Source organism: Ahaetulla prasina, chromosome 7 (assembly GCF_028640845.1).
Source record: "Ahaetulla prasina isolate Xishuangbanna chromosome 7, ASM2864084v1, whole genome shotgun sequence".
NCBI classification, from domain to species: Eukaryota; Metazoa; Chordata; class Lepidosauria; order Squamata; family Colubridae; genus Ahaetulla; species Ahaetulla prasina.
The window spans coordinates 56,206,249-56,233,616 of NC_080545.1; the positions used below are offsets into that span (position 1 = coordinate 56,206,249).

Here is a 27,368-nt window from a genome sequence, read left to right on the forward strand (position 1 = left end):
CCGATCAGCTGGGACTCGGGAGGCAGAGAATAAATGGAGCTGGGCCAGTCACAGGTGGTATTTACCGGTTCTCTGAACTACTCAAAATTTCCACCATTGGTTCTCCAGAACTGGTCAGAACCTGCTGAATACCACCTCTAAATCAGATGCCACTAACTGACTAAAAAATCTTAAATGCAAACCAATCCCGTCCTGCCTATGCAGATCCAGCTGTTGGGGTTGCACACAAAAATCCCTGTGAGAAAATTAATGATATCTCTGACCAGCAGTTCATAAAGAAGAATAAGGGAGTGAATCCAACTCTTCTTTCTTCCAAACAATTGAGCCATAGGAGTGCTACTTTTCTAACTGCTCTTTGTACAAAAATATTTGGATTGTGGTTGATACAGGTGCTCTAGACGTTTTGGGTTTTTTTCATAACAAAAAATGCCTGTTTTTTTTAATTTTCTGAATCTAAACAATAAAAAATCCTTTTATGGAGTACTGAGGTTTCATAATTTTAAGGTTCAACATATTTGCTGGTTTTTAGGTATTATCTGAAATAGAAGATGAGGAACAGATGAGCGAGTTATCAGACAATACTATTGAATTAAAAACCGATCAGGATGTTTCTTCTAACAATATAGCTGATGGCTATTCTTTGACAGGTAAATAAACAAGCAAGCAAGTTTTAATTGCATTAAATTTGTCTTAAATCAGAATTAAGGAACACCTTTCTTTCTTTCAGGTCTCCAAAGGCTACTTTTACCCCTAGGCACTTTGATGAAATAGTGGGCACCAAGTTCACTATCCTAATTGATCTTTAAATGTATTTCTTTATTAAATTTAAATCTATTTAGTATTGCAAATGATTAATATATTGTCAAATTGATTTGCCACGCATCTTGTGGTCTGAGGCAACTCTAATGTAGCCTGTAGAAATAGGTGTCTCTTAATTTTAATGCATGCAAATCCCTTAAAATCATTATGAATTAATGATATAATTTTACTGAAAATAATATATTTATGTATATATGTATTCTTTTAGATGCCAATGACATACCCATTAACTTTAGTTTCCAAGAAGTTGAAGAAAAGTGCAAGCAGGAGTATCAGTATTGGTTGGAAGAGCAAAAAGTACTATTGAAAGAAAAAATGAATCAACTGAAAGCTAAGAAGGACATGGAAATCTCTCAAAACGAAGAAGAGAAGAAAAGACGACAACTACGTCAAGAAGAACTTGAAAATGAACGGCTGAACTTAGAAATGTTTAATGCGGTAATATATTTATTTATTTATTTTATTTATTTATTTTGTCACAACATCATACAAAAAGATTATATAGTATATAAACATATATATGAGTAAATAATAGGAGGTATAAGCATATATATATATATATAGGAAGAAGAAAAGGAAAAAAAACAATAGGACAGGAACGGTAGGCACGTTTGTGTGCTTATGCACGCCCCTTATGGTCCTCTTAGGAATGGAGTGAGGTCAATAGTAGAAAATTTTTGGTTAAAGCTTTTAGGATTATAGGAAGAGACCACAGAGTCAAGTAAAGTATTCCAAGCACTGATGATTCTGTTACAGAAGTCATATTTTTTGCAATCTAGATTAAAGCGGTTGACATTAAGTTTAAATCTATTGGTTGCTCTTGTATTATTGCAATTAAAGCTGAAGTAGTCTTTAACAGGAAGGACATTACAATAGATGATTCTATGAGTTAAACTTAGGTCTTGTCGAAGGCGACGGAGTTCCAAGTTCTCTAAGCCTAGGATTTCAAGTCTGGTGGGATAAGGTATTTTGTTGTTTTCAGAGGAATGGAGAACTCTTCTTGTAAAATATTTCTGGACATGTTCAATTGTATTGATGTCAGAGATGTGGTGAGGGTTCCAAACAGGCGAGCTGTATTCTAGAATTGGTCTAGCAAATGTTTTATATGCTCTGGTTAGTAGTGTAGTGTTTTTAGAAAAGAAGCTACGTAAGATTAGGTTTACAACTCTTAGAGCTTTTTTTGCTATGTAGTTGCAGTGGGCTTTGGCACTTAGATCATTTGACATGAAAACTCCAAGGTCTTTAACGGGATGGGGGTCATCTATAAGGTAATGTCCATCAAGTATGTACTTAGTGTTTAGGTTCTTTTTTCCAATATGTAAGACTGAGCATTTGTTGGTTGAGATTTGGAGTTGCCAAGTTTTAGACCAAGTGGTTAGATGATCAAGGTCTTTTTGAATGATAGATGTATTGTCTGTGTTTATATATTTAGAATAAAGTAACTATACTTATAGATCATTTTATATAAACTGTAGCAACTGGATTTTGCAAGGAATTATTACTATGTGAAGTGCTCTTTTCAGGATATATCTCTTTTATTTCCTGTTATTTCATTGAACAGTCAGATTCTCTACCGACTGAGCACGTTCAGTCCTCTTTGGAATTTTGAAGATATTTATCCCTTTAGGTTTTTACTTTTGCAAGTTTTTTTTATTCCTGGAGCCTGCCAACAATTTGTTTCTATATTGTCAGACACAAAGAACCAAGAACAACACAAGAAGTTGCTTCAAAGTAGTTTCTTTATTGTTACTTGCATGTTACTGTAGACAGAAATCTTGCCAGACCAAAGCAGTTACCTGCATAACTACTAGGTATACCCTGCAAACTGCTGAGGGGAGTAAAGCTTCTCTCTTTAGGCATATCACAGATTCCAAGCCTGTTTGTCTCTTTGCTTGTTGTGGAAGAGACTCTCCCTCCTGTGGCTCTGGCCCACGTTGTACTACATATATGTAGATACAGGTAGTCCGTGACTTACGACCACAATTGAGTCCAAAATTTCCACTTCCAGTTGTTAAGTGAGTTTTGCCTCAATTTTTTTTTATTTTGTCACAACAGTATATGTAAACATCGACATAACAACAACACATCATAAAAGAAAAACATATATATAAGTAAAAGTATGCAATAACTATATTAATTTGATATAATGAAAGGGAACAATAGGACAGGAACAGTAGGCACTTTTGTGCTCTTATGCATGCCCCTTATTGTCCTCTAAGGAATGGGGTGAGGTCAATAGTAGACAGTTTTTGGTTGAAGTTTTTGGGATTTTGAGTAGAGACTATAGAGTCAGGTAGTGGGTTCCAGGCGTTAACAACTCTGTTACAGAAGTCATATTTTCTGCAATCAAGTTTGAAGCGGTTGACATTAAGTTTGAATCTATTGTTGCTCTTGTATTATTACGATTGAAGCTGAAGTACTCTTTTACAGGAAGGATATTGCAATAGATGATTCTGTGAGTTAAACACAGGTCATGTCGGAGTTGGTGGAGTTCTAAGTTTTCTAATCCCAGGATTTAAAGTCTGGTGGGATAAGGTATTTTGTTGTTTTCAGAGGAGCGGAGAACTCTTCTTGTAAAATATTTCTGGATGCGTTTGATTGTATTAATGTCAGAGATATGATATGGGTTCCAGACAGGTGAACTGTATTCAAGAATAGGTCTGGCAAATGTTTTGTATGCTCTGGTTAGTAGAATAGAGTTTTTGGAAAAGAAGCTGCGTAAAATTAGGTTTACAACTCTTAGAGCCTTTTTTGCTATGTAGTTGCAGTGGGCTTTGGCACTTAGGTCATTTGATATGAAAACTCCAAGGTCTTTAACAGGGTGGGGGTCATCTGTAAGGAAATGTCCATCGAGCTTGTACTTATTGTTGGGGTTCTTTTTTCCAATATGTAAGACTGAGCATTTGCTGGTTGAGATTTGGAGTTTCCAAGTTTTAGACTAATTGGATACAAAGTCAAGGTCTTTTTGAAGGGTAGAAGTATTGTTAGTGGTGTTAAATAGTTTGACATCGTCAGCAAAGAGAACACAATGACTTGAGATAAGGTCACAGAGATCATTTATGTATAGTATGAAGAGCATTGGTCCAAGAACGCTGCCTTGGGGAACGCCACTTTTGATAGGAACAGGATTTGATAGAGCATTGCCAATTTTGACCACTACTTGTCTGTTTGACAGGAAGGCGTTTATCCAATTGTGAAGAGGTCCTGAAATGCCGTAGGATTTTAGTTTTAGGAGAAGTTTATCGTGTACTACTGAGTCAAAAGCTTTGCAGAAGTCTATGTAGATTGCATCTATTGCTTTTCCTTGATCAATGCTAGTAGTCCGTATGTTTTTGCAGTGAAGAAGTTGTAAGTTACATGATAATTTTTTTCTGAAACCAAATTGTTTATTAGAGAGTAGGTTGTTTGTTTCAAGGTGGAGTGTGATGGATTGGTTTATGATAGATTCCATTACTTTGCATGAGACACAACATAGAGAGATAGGTCTGTAATTTTCAACTAGGCTGGGATCTCCTTTTTTGAAGATAGGGATGACTGTGGCTAGAGACCAGAGTTTGGGAAGGGAACTAGTCGTGAAAACTTTATTAAAGATTATGCTTGGGGTTCTGCTATATTAATTGAAAGTTTTTTTTAAAAATATGCACATAGTCCATCAAGTCCAATAGATAATGATGGTTTCAGGTTGTGAAGAGCTTTTTCAACATTATCTTCTGTGAAGTCTATATGTGTTAAGTCGTTGTTAACATTTTTAGTACGATTGGGGAATGTCGGATATGAGCCATTGCTGTTTACAAAAACTGAGCCGAAGAATGTGTTAAAGAGGTTTGCTTTAACTGTTTCATCAGTACATTCTTTGCCGTTAGATTCTTTTAGTGGTGGAATGGATCTTGTTTCTTTAAGTTTATTGTTCACAAAATTATAAAAAGCACGATTGGAATTAGTGCGTAGAAGGTCTTCTTCTTGCTTGGTGTGGTAAATGTTACATTCAATTTTTATTTGGTTGCAAATATTTCTGTAGCGGTTTTTGAAGTTTACTACATAGCCTTTTTTGTTTCTTCTCCAGAGGGATTTTTTTTTGGATTGAAGCTTTTTTATTGATATGGGTAATTTGTTTTTAGGTGTGGTTTTTTTGGTGGTGATTTGTGGTACATATAATTTGATGATTTTATTGATTTCAAGTAGGAATACTTTGTAGTGGTCTTCTGCACTGATACAGGTTGAGAATAGATTTTGCCAGTCAAGAAATGAGAGATAGTTGTTTATAAGGTTATAGTTGGCTTTTTTAAAATTGTAGTTTGGAGTACTAGTGTTATGACAATTTATTTGAGGGCGTATATTGAGACAAAAGTCTATCATGCAGTGGTCACTGTTGGAAAAGGGTTCTTTTATTTGTAGTCCATAAATTGAGTTTGTGTTATTACAAAAGATGAGGTCGAGGCATTTCTTGAGTCTTGTATTGTTAGTTACTAGTTGTTCAAGACCTAGGTTTGTAACGCCGTTGTATAGTGTAGTATGGATTGGTTCGGTTGTACATTCATTTGTTATCCAGTTTATAGAAGGTAGATTTAGGTCACCAAGGAAGATGAGAGGATATGGGCAAGAGGTAGCCCATGTTAGTAGTGAGGTTAATGTATTTGCATGAGCGATGTCGTAGTCAGGGGCTCTGTAGCATAGTATGAATCTAAGTGTGGTGTTAGTGGACAGGTCACATACAATAGTTTCAGGAACAGAAAGTTTATGTGCAACTTGAATATTTCCGACCTTTCTTGCCACAGTTGTTAAGTGAATGACTGCAGTTGTTAAGTTAGTAACATGGTTTTTAAGTGAATCTGGCTTCCCCATTGACGTAGCTTATCAGAAGGTTGCAAAAGGGGATCACATGACCCAAGACACTGCAACTATCATAAATACAGGCCAGTTGCAAAGCATCTGAATTTTGATTACATCATTGTAGGGATGCTGCAATGGTTTTAAGTGTGAAAAACAGTCATAAGTCACTGCTTTCAGTGTGTAACTTTGAACAGTCACTAAACAAATGGTTGTAAGTTGAAGACTATCTGTATTACCAATTTAGCTTCATAAGGATCAACACCATACATTGAGGATTCTGTTAATAGCAAGTCCTACATGTAACCTATGTAGATGTTTTGATTCTTTCTAATGTGTTAATCACTGATTAAATATTCTTTGTCAACATTAACTTAATTTATTCATTTTAATACTGATCTACCTTTTATAATACTGATCTCGTAAATTCAAAGTGTTGAGCTCCTCCTATTTTCCCCACAACTTTGGGCTTAATGAAAGTGACTGGCCCTCAGTCACCCAATAAACTTCAGTGTCTGAGAGTGACATACATTTTGGGTCTCCCGGTTCATAGTCCAATACTTTAACCTATATATTGCTGTTTTACTCTTGAGTAAAACTGATAAAAATTTAAAATGATTTTTAAAAGCAACCACCTTTTTGATAAATACAAAAAGGATCTTATTTATCTTTGATAACTTCACAAATCAGAACTTCATAGTTTTCAAAAATGTTATTTAAAATATTAGCAGCCAGGAAACTAAATTTATTTATTTGCTTATCTCACAACAGTGACTTTGAATAGTATAAAAAGATTTTCTGGAAGGATATTAGATTGTACAAAAACTTCATTTTCTGTCACTTTCTATTCTTTTCCATCTCATTTTGTATAATGGCATAAATATATTTACAGAGATCTGATCTGATGGATGGGGTCACAAAGAGTTGGACATGACTTAGTGACTGAATAACAAAGAACTAATGGATATGCATTTATATATTCTGGAAATTACAGCTTCTCCATTTAAAGTACCCATCTGTAAATGCCTTTTAAAAACATTTTGAGGAAATTCTGTTTTTGATATTATAATGTTGCTTTTTGAAAAATAATTTCTGCAATATTTAACTGTATAATTTGGGGCTCAGGAATCCTACTCATGTACATTCCTGTCTTTTCTGGAGTAATTCTTCAATTAATTTGTAAATGGGACTCCTTCCTTCCTTCCTTCCTTCCTTAAAATGAGGGATTCTGTTCACAAATGTTATTTTTAGTTGCATATTAGCCTGGATTGCAAAATATATTTCTATTGATAGTATTAGATATAATCCTATAAAAGGATTGAGAAGAAATTAAATATATATTTTATTCTTTCCACGAAATATTATCCTGATATTTCAATATGATTTTGGTATGGGAAAGAGGGGAAATGTTATTTTTATTCTCTTGAAATCAATGGAAATAAAATATTCCACTGTAGTGGGACCGCATAATGTATTGATTCCAGAGAATAATTAAATCCCAATATTACTGTAATTAAAATAATGACAACAAAAGTCTATACTCTATACAGAAACAACAAACTGTGATGGAAGAGGAACTGCTGAAGGAAGAACAGACTTGGAAAGAACAACTGAAAGAACATGAGGTAATTTAGAATTCAGGAATGTTCCCAATTACTTATATGGGACATGCATCCCTGCAATCTGCATGGTTTGGCTTATAAATTGTGCTAAAATCAAACTGAATGATATGGAAGATTAAAACATATAATGAATGTATAGACTCCATCCTTCTTGCATACTTCCTTCCTTGCTATTTGTATGATTCTCAGCAAATTGTAGTTTACTATTGTAAGAATATAGTAAACTGTGGTTTCTGCAAATCATAGGGTAAATGGCAGTCAGAATTTCAAATTCAACGTAGAATCTGATTTGTAGGTATAATATGGTTAGGCGATGAACTGAAAATTCAAGGGTATGAATCAGAACATATTAGAAAAAGAGTCTCCACATCTGTATTCTTTCATCCAAATCCTTTCAGGTTATAATTTGAAACCCTAAAATATTTAAATAATATTTCAGTATTGGAAAAAAAAGTAACATTTTCACTTTTATAAAAATATGGAGCTGCTTTTTTTTCCACCTGCAAATAAACCTCTATACCATAGAAATTATTCTTAATGTTATAATTTTATGAATTTTTAACATGTTGCATGATAAATCTTGGAGAAGCTGTATCAGTGACTCTTTGGTTAGCCTGAATGTAATTTTTTTTAAAATCATGCTGCTATTCTCCCCTTCTCCATGAAAAACTGGTCTGAATTTTAAAAGGTAAGGTCAAGGCAGTGTAGAATTTCATTTAGTAATCCCATTAAATCAAAAACCAAAGAAGAGTTGAAATCCAAATAATCAGTACAGAATAGGGAAGAGGCAAGAACATAAAGTAAATGCTGATCATTTGCCACAGTTTCCTTTATACCATAAAATCACTGAGAAGCTGATAAAACCCACCTAATATCAAGAATGATTTGTTTTTTTAGAAATAATATTGGCCCAGTTATACATTTTGACTCTATTTTTTATCATTAATTAAATTTATATGTTACCCAACTCCTACTGACTCTAGGTGGTTTACAAATTTAAAATATGAAATCTCATCGTGAAAATTACAAGAAACCAAAGGTGGGGGAGAAATGGCAGAATAACAAACTGGGTAGAAACGAGAAAACAACCCAAGTTAAAAGTGGGTTTCAGTCAGCCCCACCAACAGCTTGAGTAAGGACCCAGGACTTCAGGCCTCTTTGAAACACCACCAGGTTGGGAGCTGTTTGAATCTTGGAGGAGCACCACTCCAGAGGCAGATGCTGCTACAGAGAAGGTGCACTTCTGGGATCCTAGTAGATGTCTTGCTTAAATCAAGGAATTTGGAGTATGCCGACTCTGTCAGATGAATCTACTGGAAAGATACTATGGGAGATAGGTGATCCCTCAAGGCTCTATATGCCATGTAGGGCTTTATAGGTTACAATCAGCCCCTTGAATTGAACACTAAACCTAACCCAGAAGGAAACTGTGGCAACTGAAACCTGGCTGTCATTGTTCACACTGCTATATTTTGGACCAGTAGAATCTTTTGGGTGTCAAGTGGAAAGTCAAGAATGCAATATAATATTAGAATATAAATGGGAAACATGGAAGATAAACAGAAAGTAATGAGATTTGCAGATATGTAAATTCATCATAGAAATAGTGTTAATGTGTAGATATCCAGCTTATAGCTGTGCTATTTCTTATAAAAGCATCTTGTCTTGTTGGAATACAGGAATTCATTATGAAATTACATACACAAATAGAAGAAGAAAAAAAGGCCTTTGAAGAACAGAAAGCAAAAGAAAGACAACAGTTGGTGGAACAGCAGAATAAGGCAGCTATAAAAATTCAGACAACATTTAGGGCTTTCATGATGTACAAAAGATTTGGTCCTGTCTTGAAAAAAAAGAGAGAAGAACGAGAAAAGGAAAGAGAAATGAAAGAAATAATGGAAAAGGAAATGAAAGAAAAGGAGGAAAGATGGAAAAAGAGGGCTTTAGAAGAAATGGAAGAAAAGAAGGAAGAAAAAAAGAGGAGAGAGGAGAAAGAGAAGAAAGAAAATGAAGAGAAGATGAGAAGGCATGAAGAATATGAAAAAAAGAAAGAAATTGTGCGACTTCAACGAGAATTAATTATTGGAGAATTGAAAAATGTAGAAAAAAACGAACTAGAATTTGTGTCAGCAAAGAGTACTGAATCTCAAGATATAACTGAAGTTACTGAACAAACTAAGAAAGAACAAGAAATAAAAAAGGAAGTAGAAAACACAACTGAAAAAATCCAGAAAGGAGATGAACTTGAAAATGCAGCTAACAAAATAGAATCAGAAGAGGAAGGTAAAACCTTTGAAAATGTAAAAGGAAAAAAGGAAAAAAGAGCTGCAATAATACTGGAACCCTCAAGTACAAATAAAGCTTCAGACATAACAAATAAAGAAAAAGAAACTAAAAAGTTAAAAGAACAAGAAGATAATAGCGACCCAAAAAAGTTAATTATGGAAAAGTACCATTTAAAACAAACACCAGACCAAAAGTACAAGGAACAAAATGAACAAGAAACAAATGAACAAAAGAATGACAAATTATGGAATGATATTGGAAAAAGTAAAGATGAAGAGTTAAAATCAGGAAGAGAAGAACATATTGAGATAAATAATGAAGAATCATTGGAGGATAATGTAAAAACATCTTTAGAAACTGCAGAAGGTCAGCAAGATAGCAACACAAATGCTCTTAGTTTTGAAACCAGTGTAATAGTTAATCAGGAAAGTATCATACACTACCTTCATGTTCAGTTAGATTCTGAGGTCACTAGTAAAATAACCAGATCTTCTGCTTCAGAAAATAGTAAAATAGATTTTTCTCCAAAAGAAATTCATGAGGAGGTTAATAATCAGTGGGCCAAAGGTGAGAACTCGAACAATTTCTTTGAACAACCACTTGTATCTGATTCTGTTGAAACTAAAAGACTGGCTTGGATGAAAACATATAAATCTTGGTCCAGAGTTTATCAGGAACACCAGACAAAGAAAATGGTTGAAAGAAGCAAACCTCGGAAATGCTCATCTGACCAGATGCCTCCATTGAGTCCTACTATGATAATTCAGGCGGGTCCTTCGAGTTCTCTACAACAGGTAAATCAGTGCTAGAAATCTATCAAATGCCCTGTAAATATGATTAGTATTTTTATATAGTGACTTTTTCTAGTTATCTGAAAGTTATGCAGGTTTTAATCTGCAGGAAGGCCCACAATCCTCCATTTAATGTCCAGGAGAATTTCTTGCACTCAGTAAAGAGTGGTTTTCAGTAAGTGGGGTCAGAATCCAATTTGATTGCAATGTAACCTAAGCTGGCAAACATCATGCTTTCATAGGAATATATTATTAACCATGAAGAAATGAGTGCCTGAATGAGTGACTAAAGATAGATTCCACAACTCAGGAGTGGGTAATACTCAGTTAGGCAGGCAACTGGCTTCATATAAATGTAATTTCATGTGTTTGAATAGTATTATCTGCTTGATCAAGGTTAGAAATAATTTCCACAAGTACGGTTTTGAATTTTTCCTAGCTGTTTGTTAAGAGAACATGCTCAGCTATGTAAAATTGCCACTTTTATTGCTGTCCAATTCAAATGTTATCAAAATTTATTTATTTCCTATTGGATACATATAGGTGACCACAGTTAACTTTCAAGATTTGCCTGGTTGCAGCCTGTCCACATTATCACAATGTGCAAAGCTTCAGTTCTTGAGCCTTAGACGCTGTGGATTACTTGCCTTGGAAGGACTCAGCAACTGCAAGGATTTGAAATATATAGATGTAGAGGTACCTTGTATTTTACTGTATGTCGAAGTAAACTATTTTAAGTTGTAACCATCTCTTCCAACTATAGTGAAAGTGAGTTGTAAATGTGATGTTTGCAGACTATAACTGGATTAGAATTACTTTTTATCTTTTATCTTTTTGTTTCATTTTAATATATATTTAAAAGTGCATCCAAGAAAAAGAAGAAAAATCAGAAATAAACAAAGAAAGGAGTGAAAAGAAATAAAAAAGATTTACAAGCTGCATAAAAATGAATAATAATGTTCAAAGAGTATATCAATTTAGCAATTTAATACATCTTTCAGTATCAAATAAAAATTAGAAGAGGCAGCCACAATAATAAAAATCATCACTCAGAATAAGTAAAATAAGTTTTTTCTAATTTGAGAAAGCCTGTTCTTATAAAAAAAAATTCTAATGTTTTAAAGCTTTGTGTTAAGAAAAAAATTAAATTTGGAGGTGCTTTAAGTCCATGCACAGAATTATCATCTGTAAATGGTTTCCAGATAAAATGAAATTTGGTAGTATTTATGAATATAACTACCAATATTCCCAGCAATTATTTTTTAAAGCATACTTTCAATATGTATAATTTGAGAAGCTGTAATACTATCTAGTGTGCAAATCTCCCATTTTTTTCAATATTTGAAGAGACTACAAGGCTCAATTTTCTATTAAGCTTAGAAACTGAGACTTAGCTGTGACATCTTGTTTTCTCTTCCTCTATCCAAACCATTTCCCCTGAACTGGAGAACAATGTTGTATGTATTTCTGGTGATAAAAAAAACCAGAAATGTTCCCAAGCTTACAGTGAGAATCTTTATTTAAAACATTAATACTTCAGCCCAAAAGGGGGATTTATGTAAACATGACTTTACATCCTGCCTCCAATCGTTAAATTATTCTTGTTGTCTGAACTGGAACAAATCAGTAATGTTTACTGTAGCGTGCCTTAAGATACTGGCTGCTGGGAACAAGAGTGGAATGGACTATGATTACTTCTACCAGTTTGAAGTTCCCAAATGCACTGGGTGCTGAACTGAATCAGCCTATGGCTCTAGAGAACGCTATCAGAGTATCTAGTGAATTACATATTGGATGCAGTTTCTTTTTTAGATGGCAAAAGAATGCACTGAATTGTGGGCAGTAGAGAAAGAAATAATCCAGAAGATTCCTCTGATCATTCCTATGAAAAATAAACAAACAATCGGACAGTGACTCAAAATGTAGCAATTTCTGTGTCATGTCACTTTCTCCCAGTGATGTGACACAGATCAATGCTATTTCTAAGAGGATAGAAAGAATGCTAAAGGCCATGCTGTACCGTATATATGCTACTTTGATTTTATGTCTTATTACTTATTGTTTGAAAGGTAGAGATACATATTAAAAGTCAGAGTAATGGAAATAGTGTAATTTTTATAGCTTAAATTGATCAGATAACAGAAGAATCTTACAAAGCATTTAAAATGTAATCGTTGTCCTATAATTCATAGCATTTTTTTTCCAGAAATATTTGAGTAAAGGACTCACAGTTGCACAACAAAAACAATAGTACTATTCCAAATATTTTGCTACATTAAAGCCTGCAGCAATCGAGATACGAATATATTTAAATACATTTGAAATGTGAAAATTATGACTGGAAACTTAGATATGTTTGCATCAGTGTTCTAATTTGAGAAGAATGTTTAACAAGAAAGTAATGCAGTTCGGAATGACATACTACTGTGTCTAAATATTTCTTTAAGATTATTACTATAATCAGCCTGATTTTAATGATTTTAATCTTTTTCATTATAAATTAGAAACTGTCATCCTAATTCCAAATGTTATTCAAATGGGAGTCAATTCCAAGTACCAAGCCAACTGACAAAAGATGATATGGAAATAAATTATATATTTAAAATATATAAATAAATTATACTTGGCTCAGTGAGACTTAATTCTGAACAGATGCTCGTGGGATTAAAACATAGAATACATTTTGTTTAGCTTGAATTTGTTTTTATGTCTTTGTTTTTACGTCTTTGTTTTGTTTTTTTTCTCCCCCTCCACACCCCCATCCAAATAGGAGAACAACATTCAGGTGATTAATTGTGAGAATCTAGAAAATCTCTGCATTCTAATTCTGAACAAAAATAATATTTCATCACTTCATGGTTTATATGGCTGCAGTAATCTCTTGAATCTTGAACTTTCCTATAATAAAATAACCCGAATTGGTAAGATACTAATTATAAATAATAGAGCTGCAACCTTTAGCATATTAATTCATGTAAATATAAAATATTTTCTGTTTTAGGAAAAATAAATTCCTACTATTTGTTGAAATCTATTTTCTGTAATATATCTTTTTTTAAAAGATGTATGCTTTGAATAGGTAGGATTGATTTAATGATACTGAGTTCTCAAGTATGGTCATGATTTTCTCCAAATTAATAATAATTATTAATTAATTAATAATTAATAATGAAGGAAGAAGAGTTTGCATGTAATATTACAGAAAATCATAGTAGTTTTGGTGGAGGATCTCTATTCTGCCACATATATTTTGGGTGTAACTGTATGTCTGGTAGCTTAATAAACATAGCATACTTTGTTTATAAGATCTGTTAAAGGCAAACAAAATATGGAAATTAGTTTGTTTACAACTGCAGATGATTATTACTATCTAATATAGTATTTAATAACTATTTAGTCAAGGAGAGAAGCACCTTAGAACTAAGGAGAAATTTCCTGACAGTTAGAACAATTAATCAATGGAATGATTTGCTTCCAGAAGTTGTGGGTGCTCCAACACTAGAAGTTTTTAAGAAGAGATTGGACAACCATTTGTCTGAGATGGTATAGGATTTCCTGCCTGAACAGAGAGTTGGGCTAGAAGACCTCCAAGGTCCCTTCCAACTCTGTTGTTCTGTTCTGTTTGGTTCTGCTCTGTTTGGTTTGGTTTGGTTCTGTTCTTTCTTTAGAGTATATAGCTATGTACAAATTTAGATTTTAAATGGGACTGAATGTATTATCTATTGGGCATCTTACGATCCTTCAGATGGTAGGATTCAGCTTACAATATCCCTATTCAACTTGACTTGTGATCAGGAAATATACAAGCTGAAATCATCAGCATTTGAAGCCAAGCAGTTGCTCACTTATGTTGCAAGAAGTTTTTTTTAAGGGCTAACCTGGCAAATATCTTCTTCAATTTTGTGTGCTATTCATCAATATAGTATGGAAAACACCCAGAAAGTATGCAGTTAAAGAAACAATAGTTTTCAGTTTGACCACTTAACTAGTCCATTCCCATATTCATATCAACTGTCTTAAATATTCAAGGAGGAGAAGGAGGAGGAAATATTTTATTATTATGGTTGGTTGCACAGTCAGCTAGATATTTAGACTGGATTTGGCATTTTTATTCATCTATTGAGTCCTCCCCAAGGATCTCTGATAAAGGTAAGGTAAATATTGTTATTTAGACTTATATGCTGCCTGACCCCCCAATGAGTATGGCGTTGACTGAAAGAAATTCCTGTCCCACCTATTCCTGTCTTTTTGTAATGCTCTTTACATTGAGCTTTTTGTTCCCTACCACTAGGTAGGGTAAAGTCCTCAAATCATAATCTGCATGTATGGGATTTTAATGACAACTGTTGAAAATATCTGATTCCAGCTTTGAGTCCTTTTTTTGATCATATAGAATAATATATATAAAATGTCCTTGATTTATGACCACAATGAAGCCCAAAATTTGCATTGCTAAACGAGAGAGTTGTTAAGTGAGTTGTGCCCCATTTTATGATCATTTTGCCATGGTTGTTAAGCAAATCATTGCAATTGTTAAATGAATCGTGCATTTATTAGGTGAATCTGGCTCCCCCCCCCTTTTCTTTGCTTGACAGAAGGTTATCACATGACCCTGGGACAATGCAACTGTTGTAAATATATTATACCAATTGTAAACTGCCCAAATTTTGAACATGTGACCATGGGGATTCTGCAATAGTAGTTAGTCTGAAAACCAGTCATAAGTCACTTTTTCAGCACCATTATAACTTCAAATGATCACTAAATGAATGGTTGTAAGTCGAGAATTACCTGTACATCTGAATTGTTAGTGTAAATCTGTCAATTTAAATATGATCAGTCACAATCGGGATACTGTATCATCCCACAAAAATGAAAAAAATCCACAGATAAATTAAATAAATATGCAACAGATATAAAATTCAGGTGAAGAATACACCATACATCTTATGCCAAACACCGAATAGAACAAACCTAACATGTATAAGTGGAACATTTTTTCTTGATGCATGCATCTTATTGTGGATTATTCTTCTGAGATACTTAGCTATGGTTCAAAATGGACATTACACCCCAGTGCCTACCTTTTATTTTAAAGTGTCTCAAATAATCAACAGAGACTGTTTAAAATAAGTTGTAAAGGACAGTGATGTTTTGTGTTTTGTTTTTGCTTTATACATGCTAATCTATGCATTAATCTTTAATTGCATTATTTTTAAGTTAAATACAACTTAAACAATAATAATTATTGTTAAGGGCATAATGTCTGATAAGCAGTAATACAGGTTGAAAATATTTTTAATTATTTACTTAAATTATTTATATGGCCACCCATCCCATAGCTATAACTCTGATTTCACAACATTATACAAACCATAAGAATATTTAACACAAATGTATTATGATTATAAATAATTCAAGAAATAAGTAAGACAAATATGAGATCTGAATGTATCTGTAAAAAAAGCTTTTTATATGAGAAAATTACGTTTTGTAGTATGTAAAAAACTATAGAGTTTAATGGTTATTAAAAACATTAGTCTTTACTGAGTATATTAATCTTAACAGTTAGATGCTTTACATTTAACAATTTTAAACAGTCAATTCCATTTGCTATGATTTTGTTATTACTCATGTTAAAATGACATCGTTTTCTTAGCCACAAGCTTCTAATGAATGTTGGTGTTCATTAAATGTCAAAAATCAGAAATCCAAGGTAAACCAATAACATGGACCAACTGAAATGTTGGAATCTACATTCAATCTGTCTTCAGTGCCAGTTCTGCTGTAAGGGATTTCTTGTTTTGGATGGGTTTCCTTAGGTAGAATATCTGAAAGTTTAATATGAAAATGGCATAATACAAATTAATGTGTCTTGGCTATGAAACCTACCCAGCCAACAGTTTAAAAGCCTCTTGTCCTGTCTGTATATATAATGAAAACACTGTGCTTATACATGAGAAGAGTCTGAATAAAAAAGTAGAATTTGAAGAAAACCAATTTGTTTTCTGTCTTCAACATCAGCTGCTTTGAGGAGGTCTTGTTGGTAGGCTGTGTGACTTACATTTCATGTTATACATAAATATATTGATCATTTAAAAAAACATGGACTCACACATAAATATGCTTGTATTCCACTCCTTTCATGTCTAAATCCAATAGAATTTTCCACAGTTACACAGTACTGGAAATTGTGAAGCTATCACTTTAAAATAAGGCTTAATATTATCTTAGTCACCTTACTAATTTTTAGTGTTTCTTTTATTTCTAAATCCTCTGAAACTAAAGAGGGGACTTTAGAAAAGTGATAAAAATGTAGTTGTTAAGAAAACCTATTTGTTATGAAAGATTTCTAAAGAAATTTGGTGAATCTATCAGCTGTATTTCAAATCAATTATTTTAAAAATAGCATAGATGTGAGAGTACTGAATTTCTTCAAAATAACATTTTATCAGCTAATTTTCATCGGTATCAAAGATGATCAAGATTTTCCTTCTGAAGATCCTCTCCAAAGGCTCTTTGTGTTGTTTGTTGCAGAAAACAAATGTATCAGGGTAGAAAGGAGCTCACCCACATAGCCCCCTTTAATGATTTTGAGAGGAAATTTTTATTTTGTGTTGGGGGGGGAATGAAAAGTTTTCCCCATGTCTTTTATTAATTATTTGTATTAATGTATAATCTTACTTAATTTGACCTTCATAACAACCGTTGAGGAATATCTATTTTGTGTAGAAAGCCAAAACAATACGTTAGAATAGAAGGAAGAAATTTGTTGTAATATCATCTCAGGAAGTGTCTGTGGATGTGCATTTGTATTTCCAATTTCTTTTTCCTAACTGGAAGTTCAGATGAAATAGTTCAACATCCTTCTACCAAATCTAAATGACTACTTTTGTTCTAGTGTTGTATTTTATGAATCCACTAGGTGGTGCTGGTTAGCTTCTGAACCTTTTTTTATTTCAGACAATTCAACAAGATTTGCACAAGATTGTGCAAATCTGGGGGATAAAATCAGAAGCACATCTAAAATTATGTCCTCATAAGTAAAGTGGTCAAGATTAAAATATACAAAAAATTAATATTTTAGTTTTTAGCTTAAATAGTTTTTCTCTATTAAGAAAAGTCCTTGTAATTTTCACAGTGCAGCATAATCTTAGATATTAACGTATTATTACATATTAACGTATTATTGTATTAACGTTTAACATTTCTTCCTCTTTCTTTGTTCAGCATTCAGGATCTATTATAAAATTCTTTTTTCCTTTACATTATATTGTTTTGTGATATAATGACTGTGCGGTAGATTTCTTCCCAATAGTCAGACTCAGTCATCAAGTCTAATGTGATTAGGATGTACTTGTCTGGAAGGTTTATGCAGACGAAGTACAGATAACAAAAATCAAACTGATTTTCTGTACTGTTGTCATTTGGGGTAAGTTTTAATCATGAAATGTGGAATAAGAATTTGTTGAGGAACAAAACATACATTCTAAAGAAATGCATTTGTTTTTCATGAATAATACAATGGTACATAATTTCAAAAATAGAAAATGAAACACACTGTGTGCAGATACTAAGCTGCACACAAAATTCTCTTCTGGTTTCAAGAGAATTTGAATAATAATCATAGTATGGAAGATTTATTTTATGAGCATATTTTATTTTAAAAAAATATTAAAACCAAACAGAATACCATTATAAATAAATTAATCAAATACAATTAATTTCAATACATTATACAATATGATTTTTTGTTTTTAGGAGGCTTGGAGACATTGAAACAACTCCAGCGACTGGCTGTGGATCACAATCAATTGATCAGTACAAAAGGGCTCTCTGCTACTCCAACTCTGCTATATCTAGATTGCTCCTTTAATCATCTCACTCATATTGAAGGCATTGAAAACTGTGGTCTTCTTCAGATTCTGAAGTTACAAGGAAATAATCTCAATGAGGTAAAAAACTAGATGCTCTATGGTAAAACTAAATAATTAAGGAAATGTGTATAGAAGGAAATCTAGTAATACCCTCTTTAAAAAGCACTTTTCCTTTATTTTTGGATAATACATTTCATTTTAGATAAACTCCTTGTTCAAAAAAGAGGGCACCTTTTTCTTAATTTGAGGGTATTTTATTGTCTTGGAAAGGATTTGTACAATTTCATTTTCCAAGTAACATTTCATATTTTATATTTTACTTCAAAAGGAATCCATAATTTAGAATTCCATTTTATGTCATGAGTTATATTACAGCAGCACTGTTAAAAAAGTATGAGCGAATATCTGTTTGTTGACATAATGATGTAAGCAGACATGTGAGTAAAAAGAATTGAGGACAGATATATATTATAGACACAGTGATATAAATTTATGAAGAGAAACATGCACACACAAATACATGCATAGTACATGAATTATCATTTCACTAGCTACTGTTGCCAGAAGTAACTACTGACTTTTTAAAATAAACGTTTGAATATGTCATGAATTTCACAGCAAGCGAAAAGAAGCCTGAGTAACAAATTGGCAATATGTTAATGTTCTTATATGCACTTCAGTGTGACAATTAAAATGCAATTTCTGTTTTCGATTAAGTGTCAAAAGCATATCAGATAACTGAAAAAGTTATGAATGAAGCAAATATTTGAAGATAAGGAATATTCTCCTCTGAGAGAGATGTGTAGTAGCTGGAAATTTGTGTCTTGGAGAGAAGGAATTTCAGCTTTCGTATAGAAGTGATTCAGTAAATTTAGTTCTTGCATCATGCTTAAACTTTAAAATGTCTCTAAACTATGCTTGTGATAATCAAGGTAACTGATCTATCTTTTTCTGGAATTTGAGGTAAGTCAAATGGTATTATAATGGAACACATTCCCGTTCCATCACTTCACCTTTATATTAGAGACTTAATCGAAACTATGAATTTGATAGCTTTTTGCTGTAATAGTTGCATTTAAGATTACTGCCCTATTACCTGTAACTGATATACGATTTGCATTAAGTAAATTAGTACATAAGGATTATTTATGGAGGAAAAAAAATTTAAAAAAATTTATGGAGGAAAAAAAATCAGCTACTCTTGCATTGTTTTGTTAATTACTAATTTATATTTAGTTCCCGAAGTTGGAAAATCATGTTTTGCTAAGAGAATTATATTTGGAAGACAATAACATATCCAGATTGGGAAAATTTACTGACTACTGGCTGCCTTTGCTACAGATACTTTTCATCTCACAAAACAGGTAAAATTAACACATTGTATTGGCAGAAAGCAGTTAAAAAAAAAGAGAGACTAGTACCCTATATTTTTCCTCTAACTGCCAGCATGGGAATGCAAGTTATTGACATTTTAGCAGCCAGGTTTGAATGAAGTTACAAGCTTTCACTGGATTTAAATTATTAGTATATAAGGCATGAAAATACAACTTATTTTAGGCTGAAGGCCATGCATAGCTTGAATTATTTTTGGAGCTTCATGTACTGTAACTCTGATACATCAAATTTTGATATAAACCGAAAGGATTGGCAGAATCCCTGTAGTCTGCTTTTTCGTTTGTATAGAATTATTATTTGCTAATGGTAACTGGATAAGTTAAATGTAAAGGTATTCAGCCAAGATGTTAAACTATCATAAAAACTAATTGAGTAGTAAGAAATGTGGTAAAGGGGCTCATCTACAGTAAAGCAATGTGGTATATCCATTAGTAAGTGATTTCTGTTAATCCACATCTGAGCTGTCGCTCTATAATTGCCTGTTATAAAATGAAATAAATTGCAAAATTGGATTTATTATTAGCTAGATATCTTTAATAAAAATAGAAATATGAAGTAGGTCCTGGTTTTGTTGGAAATATAACTTAGCTATCTTTTTTAGCACTTAGGGCTGGGAAGTGGCTCACCAGGCTAATGCAGCCTGTTATTAACACACAGCTGCCTGCAATTACAATTACTGCAGGCTCGAGTCCCACCAGGCCCAAGGTTGACTCAGCCTTCCATCCTTTATAAGGTAGGTAAAATGAGGACCCAGATTGTTGGGGGGGCAATAAGTTGACTTTGTATATAAATATACAAATAGGATGAGACTATTGCCTTACACAATGTAAGCCGCCCTGAGTCTTCGGAGAAGGGCGGGATATAAATTCAAATAAAAAAAATTAAAAAAAAAACTTGAATTATTATGTGCAAAAATAAAAATTCTACTCTGGTTTGATTAAATAGGGAGTCCTATAGAAATTAAATCTATATTATGGTAAATAAATCATGGTTCATGTTACTTTTTCATTTATTTACTACTAACATTTTTACCACAGTAACAAGTTTTCATAATTTAAACTAATAAATATGTCATAACCAAAATTGTACTAGGTTATGGGTTCACTTTTATTGTAGACTTAGAATCCCTAACACTATAGTATTCAAAATACAACTTGTCATATACTGTATTTAAAACAAAATAATGACATTGTACCTACTCTACATTCAATTGATTTTTGTAACTAAAAATCTATAATGGATTGATGGCATACAACTTCTGTCATTCTGTGAAAATTCATAGCACAAATCTAAGATGTCTATTCAGAAAGAGATTCGATTGTGCGAAATGTAGCTTACTTTCAAATAAATGTGCATAGGATTGAAGTAAGTCAAACTGAATTCAAAAGGGCTTACCCTCAAACAGAATATGAATGCAGTTTGAGTCTCAAAAATCTTTGAAAGAGGCGGGTTATACATAGCGGTATTTTTTTAAATTTTTGCTTTTTGTATTGAACATTATTGCATTTCTTATCTATTTTATTTTTTTTCTGATCTGAACAAAACATCATTTGAAGGAGATGTGGATGCATTTTTCTGACAGGGATATTTTCCAGATCTTCTTTTTCAGACTTTCTTTTAAAGTTGGAAATTAAAAGAGCCCAGGATCTTCTGGATATAAATTTTATGCTGTACTACCAACCTATAGGCTGTCTTATATATTCCAGTTTATGAAACTCTCATACCATCCCCCCTTTACCATTCTTTTTGATGCTCTGTGTTACAGTTGACAGCTGGTGAAGTACTTCCTGTTGTGTGGAAGGAAGCACTTTGTCATAATCATTGAGCAGATATCTGGCTGACATTTCTAGTAGCAAAAGCTTTCCCTAAGTCTGCTCTATATGTCAACATCTTTAACATAAATCATTTAGGCAAAAGTGAGAATGAGGACAAAATGAATAGCCATGACTGTAGATACAGCTAGAATGGATGACAGTATTAGCAAAATGCTGATTAAAGCAGTAAAAAAAGTAATATCAGTAGCTGATATTTGTGCTTGCCTTATCAATATGACTATGTTCTAAGCAGCTCCATATGCTTTTCTATGGCATAAGTGATTGGATGTTCTATACAGAAAGGACTGAATGTAATGAAATAAGCTGTTGAAAGAAAAGCTGTTCCTTTGCTTTTATCCTACAATTGTGGGATTTTTTTTCTCTAGAGTGTGCATTGACTGTCTTTTCCTCTTTTGTTGATTGCAGGAAATCCTTATTAATGTTAGGATTCTGAATCCATATATTTCTTAAGATTAAAGATCCAAATAAAAAAGTCAAATTTGCAAGTGATAAATAAAAACAAGTCTTCATCTTTAGTTTAGGAAAATGCATTTTAAATGTTAATATGATGCCAAATAAAGTTTATTAATCATAATTCAACTGGTAATGCCTAAATATTTCTGGAAACATTGCTGACATTCCAAATATATTTTAAATGCAAATAATTGGACAATACACCCATTTGACTCACTATCATTGTTAGAACATTGAGAATTATTTGTATAACTCACTATAAGAGGTGTTTTTCCCCCAAATAGAAAATAGTTTCAAAGGTTTATGGTTCTGTTCACATACTATGATCTATTTGTTTGTTTACTTGCTGGCCCCAAATACTGTACAAACCAGTATTTGGGGCCAGCAAGTAAATTATCTTTTTGAATGCTACAGTTGATTCCAATTCATTCTAAATTTGCAAGGCTGAAATAACTAGGATTCTACTTAGATGGTAGTATATGTTAACAATACATAAATAAGAATTGCATAAATCAATTTTTGTCAATAAAAACCAGAATCTTTTCATTGGAGTTTCTCAGTCATTGAGGATTGTCTGTGCAGTTAATTAATTTAAGAACCTAATTCTTATCTTTCAGCATGCCATGTTTTTCAATTCTTTTGCACTATTGTGCTAAACAAGCTTAGAAATCAATAGGTCCTCAGAATTCTTATGAATAACATACTAAAATAATACATGTTAAATAGCTTTATAATTTTATATTGTTTATATTTATATTTGCAAGCTCCATTACTTTTGGCAATATGATAAAAAATGGTGTCATACCCTCTTAATGTAGGTTCAACCTCTTTATATATGTAAATAATGCCATGATAGATATTTAAAGGAGGTATAATTTGCATCACAATGGCACCACACTGCTTTCATCAGTTCCCTCCCTTGCCTCTGCAGACACCTGATCACTAGTTACCCATTTTTCAAAGTCCTCCGTATATTTAATAAGTGGCCCTCTTATAGATTTTTTAATTAGATTCTATTACTTAAATTACTATTTCATAGAGAAAGTAATATATAAGCATATTAAATTAGCCTTATTATCAGCTAGTGAAACAGTATGTGCACAACTGCTGCTACCCCTTGGCTGAACCAGAATATATCCTGATCATTAACAGCTTACCATAGCTGGTGCTTTGTGGCCTGCAGTTCTCAGAAGTTAGTATTTTTCAGGCAAGAGTAAATCCATCATATAGTGTATGTTTCTATTGAGAATTTGGCGGGTTTTCCAATGACATCAGTAGATGAAAAAAATCTCGTCCTGAATCCTGCTAGTAGTAGTTTTATTCATAAATTAAAAAATTAATTCCTATGAAATAAAATTGAAGGCATTCAGTAGAGTCAGTCAGATAAGAGTGATGTGGAATACGATAGCATTCTTTAAATATTATGAAATGATGTAATACAGTAGGAATGATTATATAGGAAGAAGAGAATAGAAGCAAAACCCTTTAGTAAAAAGTGCAAAGGAGGTTTAGGCTAGAATGTGAGAGGAAATTTCTGGCTGTTGGCCAGTCAAACATGCTGCCGCCTGAAGTTGTGAGTTCTCCTTAATTAGGCTTGCAAACACAAAGTGAATGGCCATTTATTAAAAATGCTTTAGAATATCCTTTCTTTTTGTCATTGAGGCAAAAATGCTTTTTGAACTTTAGATACTGTACAATGTATTTAACAGTGGAGATAATTTTTATATAGACAACTCAGCTGCGATCTTGCTGTTTTGTTGTAAATGTTGTAAAATATGATTGTGTCGGTGAGAAGTGAATTGTGTTATGACGTTTTCATTTTTTTCCCCAACTCTTATGCAATTATTTCAAGGTACCTTCAGGGTAAAATAGTTGAGAAGGACTGTTTTAGTGGATCCTGTACTGAGCAGGGAGATGCCCGGAGGAAAAGTACAATACTAGTAGGTGACCCTCTTGGCTATGGCCTTGACCATGCCTGTTTCCTGCTCAGGTGCATGTTGCAGTTTCTAATTGTGGCAACTTTTCCACTGGCACTGCCTATCTTCCTGGAGAAAGGAAATGCTTTGACCAAGCCTCCTCACCAGCTTGCAAAAGAAATGTGGCTTTCACAGCTATGTTTAATGGGTGCCTGGTTGAATGAAGAAGAGTAAGGTTTGCCATGTCTCTTCTCGGGAAGTGGGGAATTACCTATTCATTACAAACTCGGAGGTCCCTTTTCTGATACTATAGTTCTATGCAATACCTGAAAAGTTATCAAAAGAAGGTCACAATCCTCTCTCTTTTATTCCGTATGCTATATAAAATATATATTTAAGTTACAGGAAGATTTAGTATTTGAGAAGAAAGGTCTTTATTTCAGCATAAATCACTTAACCAGAGAGAAACATTCAAGAAACAATAGCCTTCTACTGGGAATGTTGTTTGTTTCTATGAGAATAGAGTCAAAGGGCGATATTGCCTCTTAAAATTCTATAATTCTGCATCTCACTAAAACTAAGTTCAGTGAGATTTATCTTCAACTTAGAAATTGGTCTAACATTGAAGCCTTAACCATGTGTGTATCTCTTAGAATTCGAACTAAAATATTCATTTGAATTGTTATATTACCCTACTGAATAATTTGCAAAATGTGTTACGTGAAACTCAAAATAAAATACATGTTAGTTTATTCCTTTTTGTTAAAGGAAAGGTTGTTGCCTTTTAAATTTATAAATTATTCTATTTGTATATCTTTAATTAATTGTTAAAATGAATATGCTATCATTATAAATAATCTAACAAGTCATCTCAAAGATCTAATGTTTAAACTTTACTTTTTGGAAGAAAAATCTGTTGGTATCATGGAAAACCTGCTGGCATCAAGCAGGCAAACAGTAATTGTATTTTGGATCCAGGGCATGTTTAATATGTTTATTGTAGACTTTATGAAACTTTTTTTCCTCTTCTGCATATGTGTGATTTCAAGTATATTTCAATTTTACTTTTTTTTATACTTGTGTTGCTAACTGTCCATTTTTTGTGAGTGTTTTGAGTTTAAATGATACCAGAAAAAGGAAGCTATTGGATTCTTAAAAAATATCTTTTTGGTTTTGTGTCGTCTTTGTAATTTATATCCTTTTAAAGCCCAGGGCTAGTGGGACAAGGTCAAGTGGTATTAAGTTTTCTGTAATGTCTTTTGTTTTTCTGGTTTGAATTTTCCTTTAAAAGAAAAAAGAAAAGGACAAAGACCGCCAGTGAAAAGGAAACTATAGAATGACAAACTGAAAAGGATCTTATTATTTAAAATAGAGCACACAATATGAACTTTATATTAAAAAATAGGTTAACCAATGAGTTTTCTACATCATACTACTCTAAATGCCATTATTAAAACGTAATATATGATGTGAAATTTGCCAAGCAGATAGTTACTCAAATTAAGTTCTTCTTTTTACTTTGGTCTATAATTTTACTGCATAGACAATACTTATTTTACAAATAAATAGTACACTCACCATAAAATATGTTTGAATAAGGAACATCATCAAATCAAAATTTGAGTTATCAGCTGCCAAACTGTTCCAAGTAATTAAGCCTCTATAATTCATGATAGCCATAATTTCAGTTTTTAGTAATGGATGTGCTTCATTAAACACTTTACTGAGCATTACTGTTAATTGTTCTGTCCAAAATTATAAACTGTCAATCTGCAATTTTTGCAGATGGAGTAAATATAACATTTGGAAAGAAAGGATAAATTGACCTGTATCTGAAACATCTCACAAATATTGCCTTACAATCTATCCTCTACAAAAGCTTCCATCTTCCATAATTATAGTTTTCCATTTATATTAGTTTCTCTCTTTACGAATTTGGGGAATGTTGTAACATTTATCAAAACTAAATATCAGTTTAAAATAGCAAATCACATGCAAAGTATTATGTCTCATCTCCCAGAATCTACCTTTCAGAATTCACAATTACCTATAAGAATGAATTTTAAATACACTTTAAGCAGATAATTCATTACTGAGTTATTTTTGCTGAAAAAATCAGTGAAGGATTAGCAGAAAATCAAAAGAAAATGGTTTTAAACTTTAGGTATATCCTGCAAATTGGAGGTAAGAAAAAGTTGCCACCATTTTTAACAAAACTTACTTAGAATAATAGATTGGCGATATTCCTTTCCATCACTAAATATTTTCAGTAATCTCTGATCAAATTTCATATATTTGAAATAAACAAAATGCAGTTTTTAATAATTAACACTTGCAGTGCTTTTCAATTAGGTTTAGAAACAATAGATAATATGACACCACTGTAGAATAAACAGAAGCATAAAGACAAAAGAGAATTAAAGATGTGTGATGTTCAATCCAGCTGATTTTCAGTTAATGAATCTCAGATACATTGATAAACAAAGAACCCTATATTATGATACCTAAACAATGACACAATTATAAAAACTCTATATATATATTCAGGTTCAGTACACCAAATTTTCAATTCCTTCCTTCCTTCCTTCCTTCCTTCCTTCCTTCCTTCCTTCCTTCCTTCCTTCCTTCCTTTCTTCTTTTTTTAAAAAAAATACCTGTTTTGTGTCACCTTAAAGTTCAAAAATCTTCCTGATAAGGAAGAGTAGAATAACAATGCCTAGATTTAGGTTTAAAATGTAAAAGACTTGATACCAAAGAAAAAGATGAGGGTGGGATGAACAAAAGCAAACACAGAATCCATTTTCAATGTATAATTCATATTATGATTTGCTGTGAGAAACAAGTAACCTGTGGAGGTGTCAGAAAACTTCAAATGAAGGACTGGCAAATTAACTCAAGAAGCAACATAATGTTTCCTCTCTTTTTCTTCATCTGCTTTGCGACCTGTTAGAGTAACTATTCCTTGGAGAAGTTTACGTTTCCCTTTAGTTGCAGTTCTCTTCCATAGATTTGTCAAATGAAAATAAATAGTAGTGTATAATTTTCTTACATAGTATTATATGTTTTTACGGCTATGTAGTATTATATTTTTACAGCTATTTTAAATTGAGCTTGGTCCGTGTAGATTACACAGATACATCTGTGTTAATCATGCTTTCATCTACAATGTTTTCTTAGCAAAATATAAAAGCAATTTGACATTTTGTTCTTTGTAAGTTTTCAACTACCCATTTTTGTCTTCAGCCCTGAAATGCCCTGCTGTTCGCTACCTAAATACTAACCATATCTAACCCATATCTAGCCCTATTTGGTTTTTTGGAGACCAGTCAATGTCAGATAGGTACTGCTACCTGTTATGATGTCTTCTTTGTTATCTTGTTTCCTATAAATTGGATTTTACATTTATTCATGATTTCTGTGATCCAGATTTATAAATGTTGTACTCATTTTAAAGATTTTAAAATGTTTTTATCTTATTGATAGTTCACTTTCATTTAGATGTGTACTTAAAAGGGATAGCATTAACTGCTATAATAAAACTATGTGC

The 27,368-nt window shown here is 32.6% G+C and overlaps 1 protein-coding gene across 2 annotated transcripts in view; it reads left to right on the forward strand.

The window, feature by feature from the left end:
* The window catches only part of LRRIQ1 (leucine rich repeats and IQ motif containing 1), a 114,770-nt gene that overhangs the window by 12,416 nt on the left and 74,986 nt on the right, over nt 1-27,368 (forward strand). For both annotated transcript variants that reach the window (XM_058191446.1, XM_058191445.1), the window contains exons 5-12: nt 530-647; nt 1,028-1,257; nt 7,197-7,271; nt 8,948-10,348; nt 10,889-11,041; nt 13,116-13,266; nt 18,107-18,300; nt 19,459-19,586. In XM_058191446.1, coding sequence (XP_058047429.1) covers nt 530-647; nt 1,028-1,257; nt 7,197-7,271; nt 8,948-10,348; nt 10,889-11,041; nt 13,116-13,266; nt 18,107-18,300; nt 19,459-19,586 — 2,450 coding nt within the window. The remainder of the gene's footprint in view (nt 1-529; nt 648-1,027; nt 1,258-7,196; nt 7,272-8,947; nt 10,349-10,888; nt 11,042-13,115; nt 13,267-18,106; nt 18,301-19,458; nt 19,587-27,368) is intronic.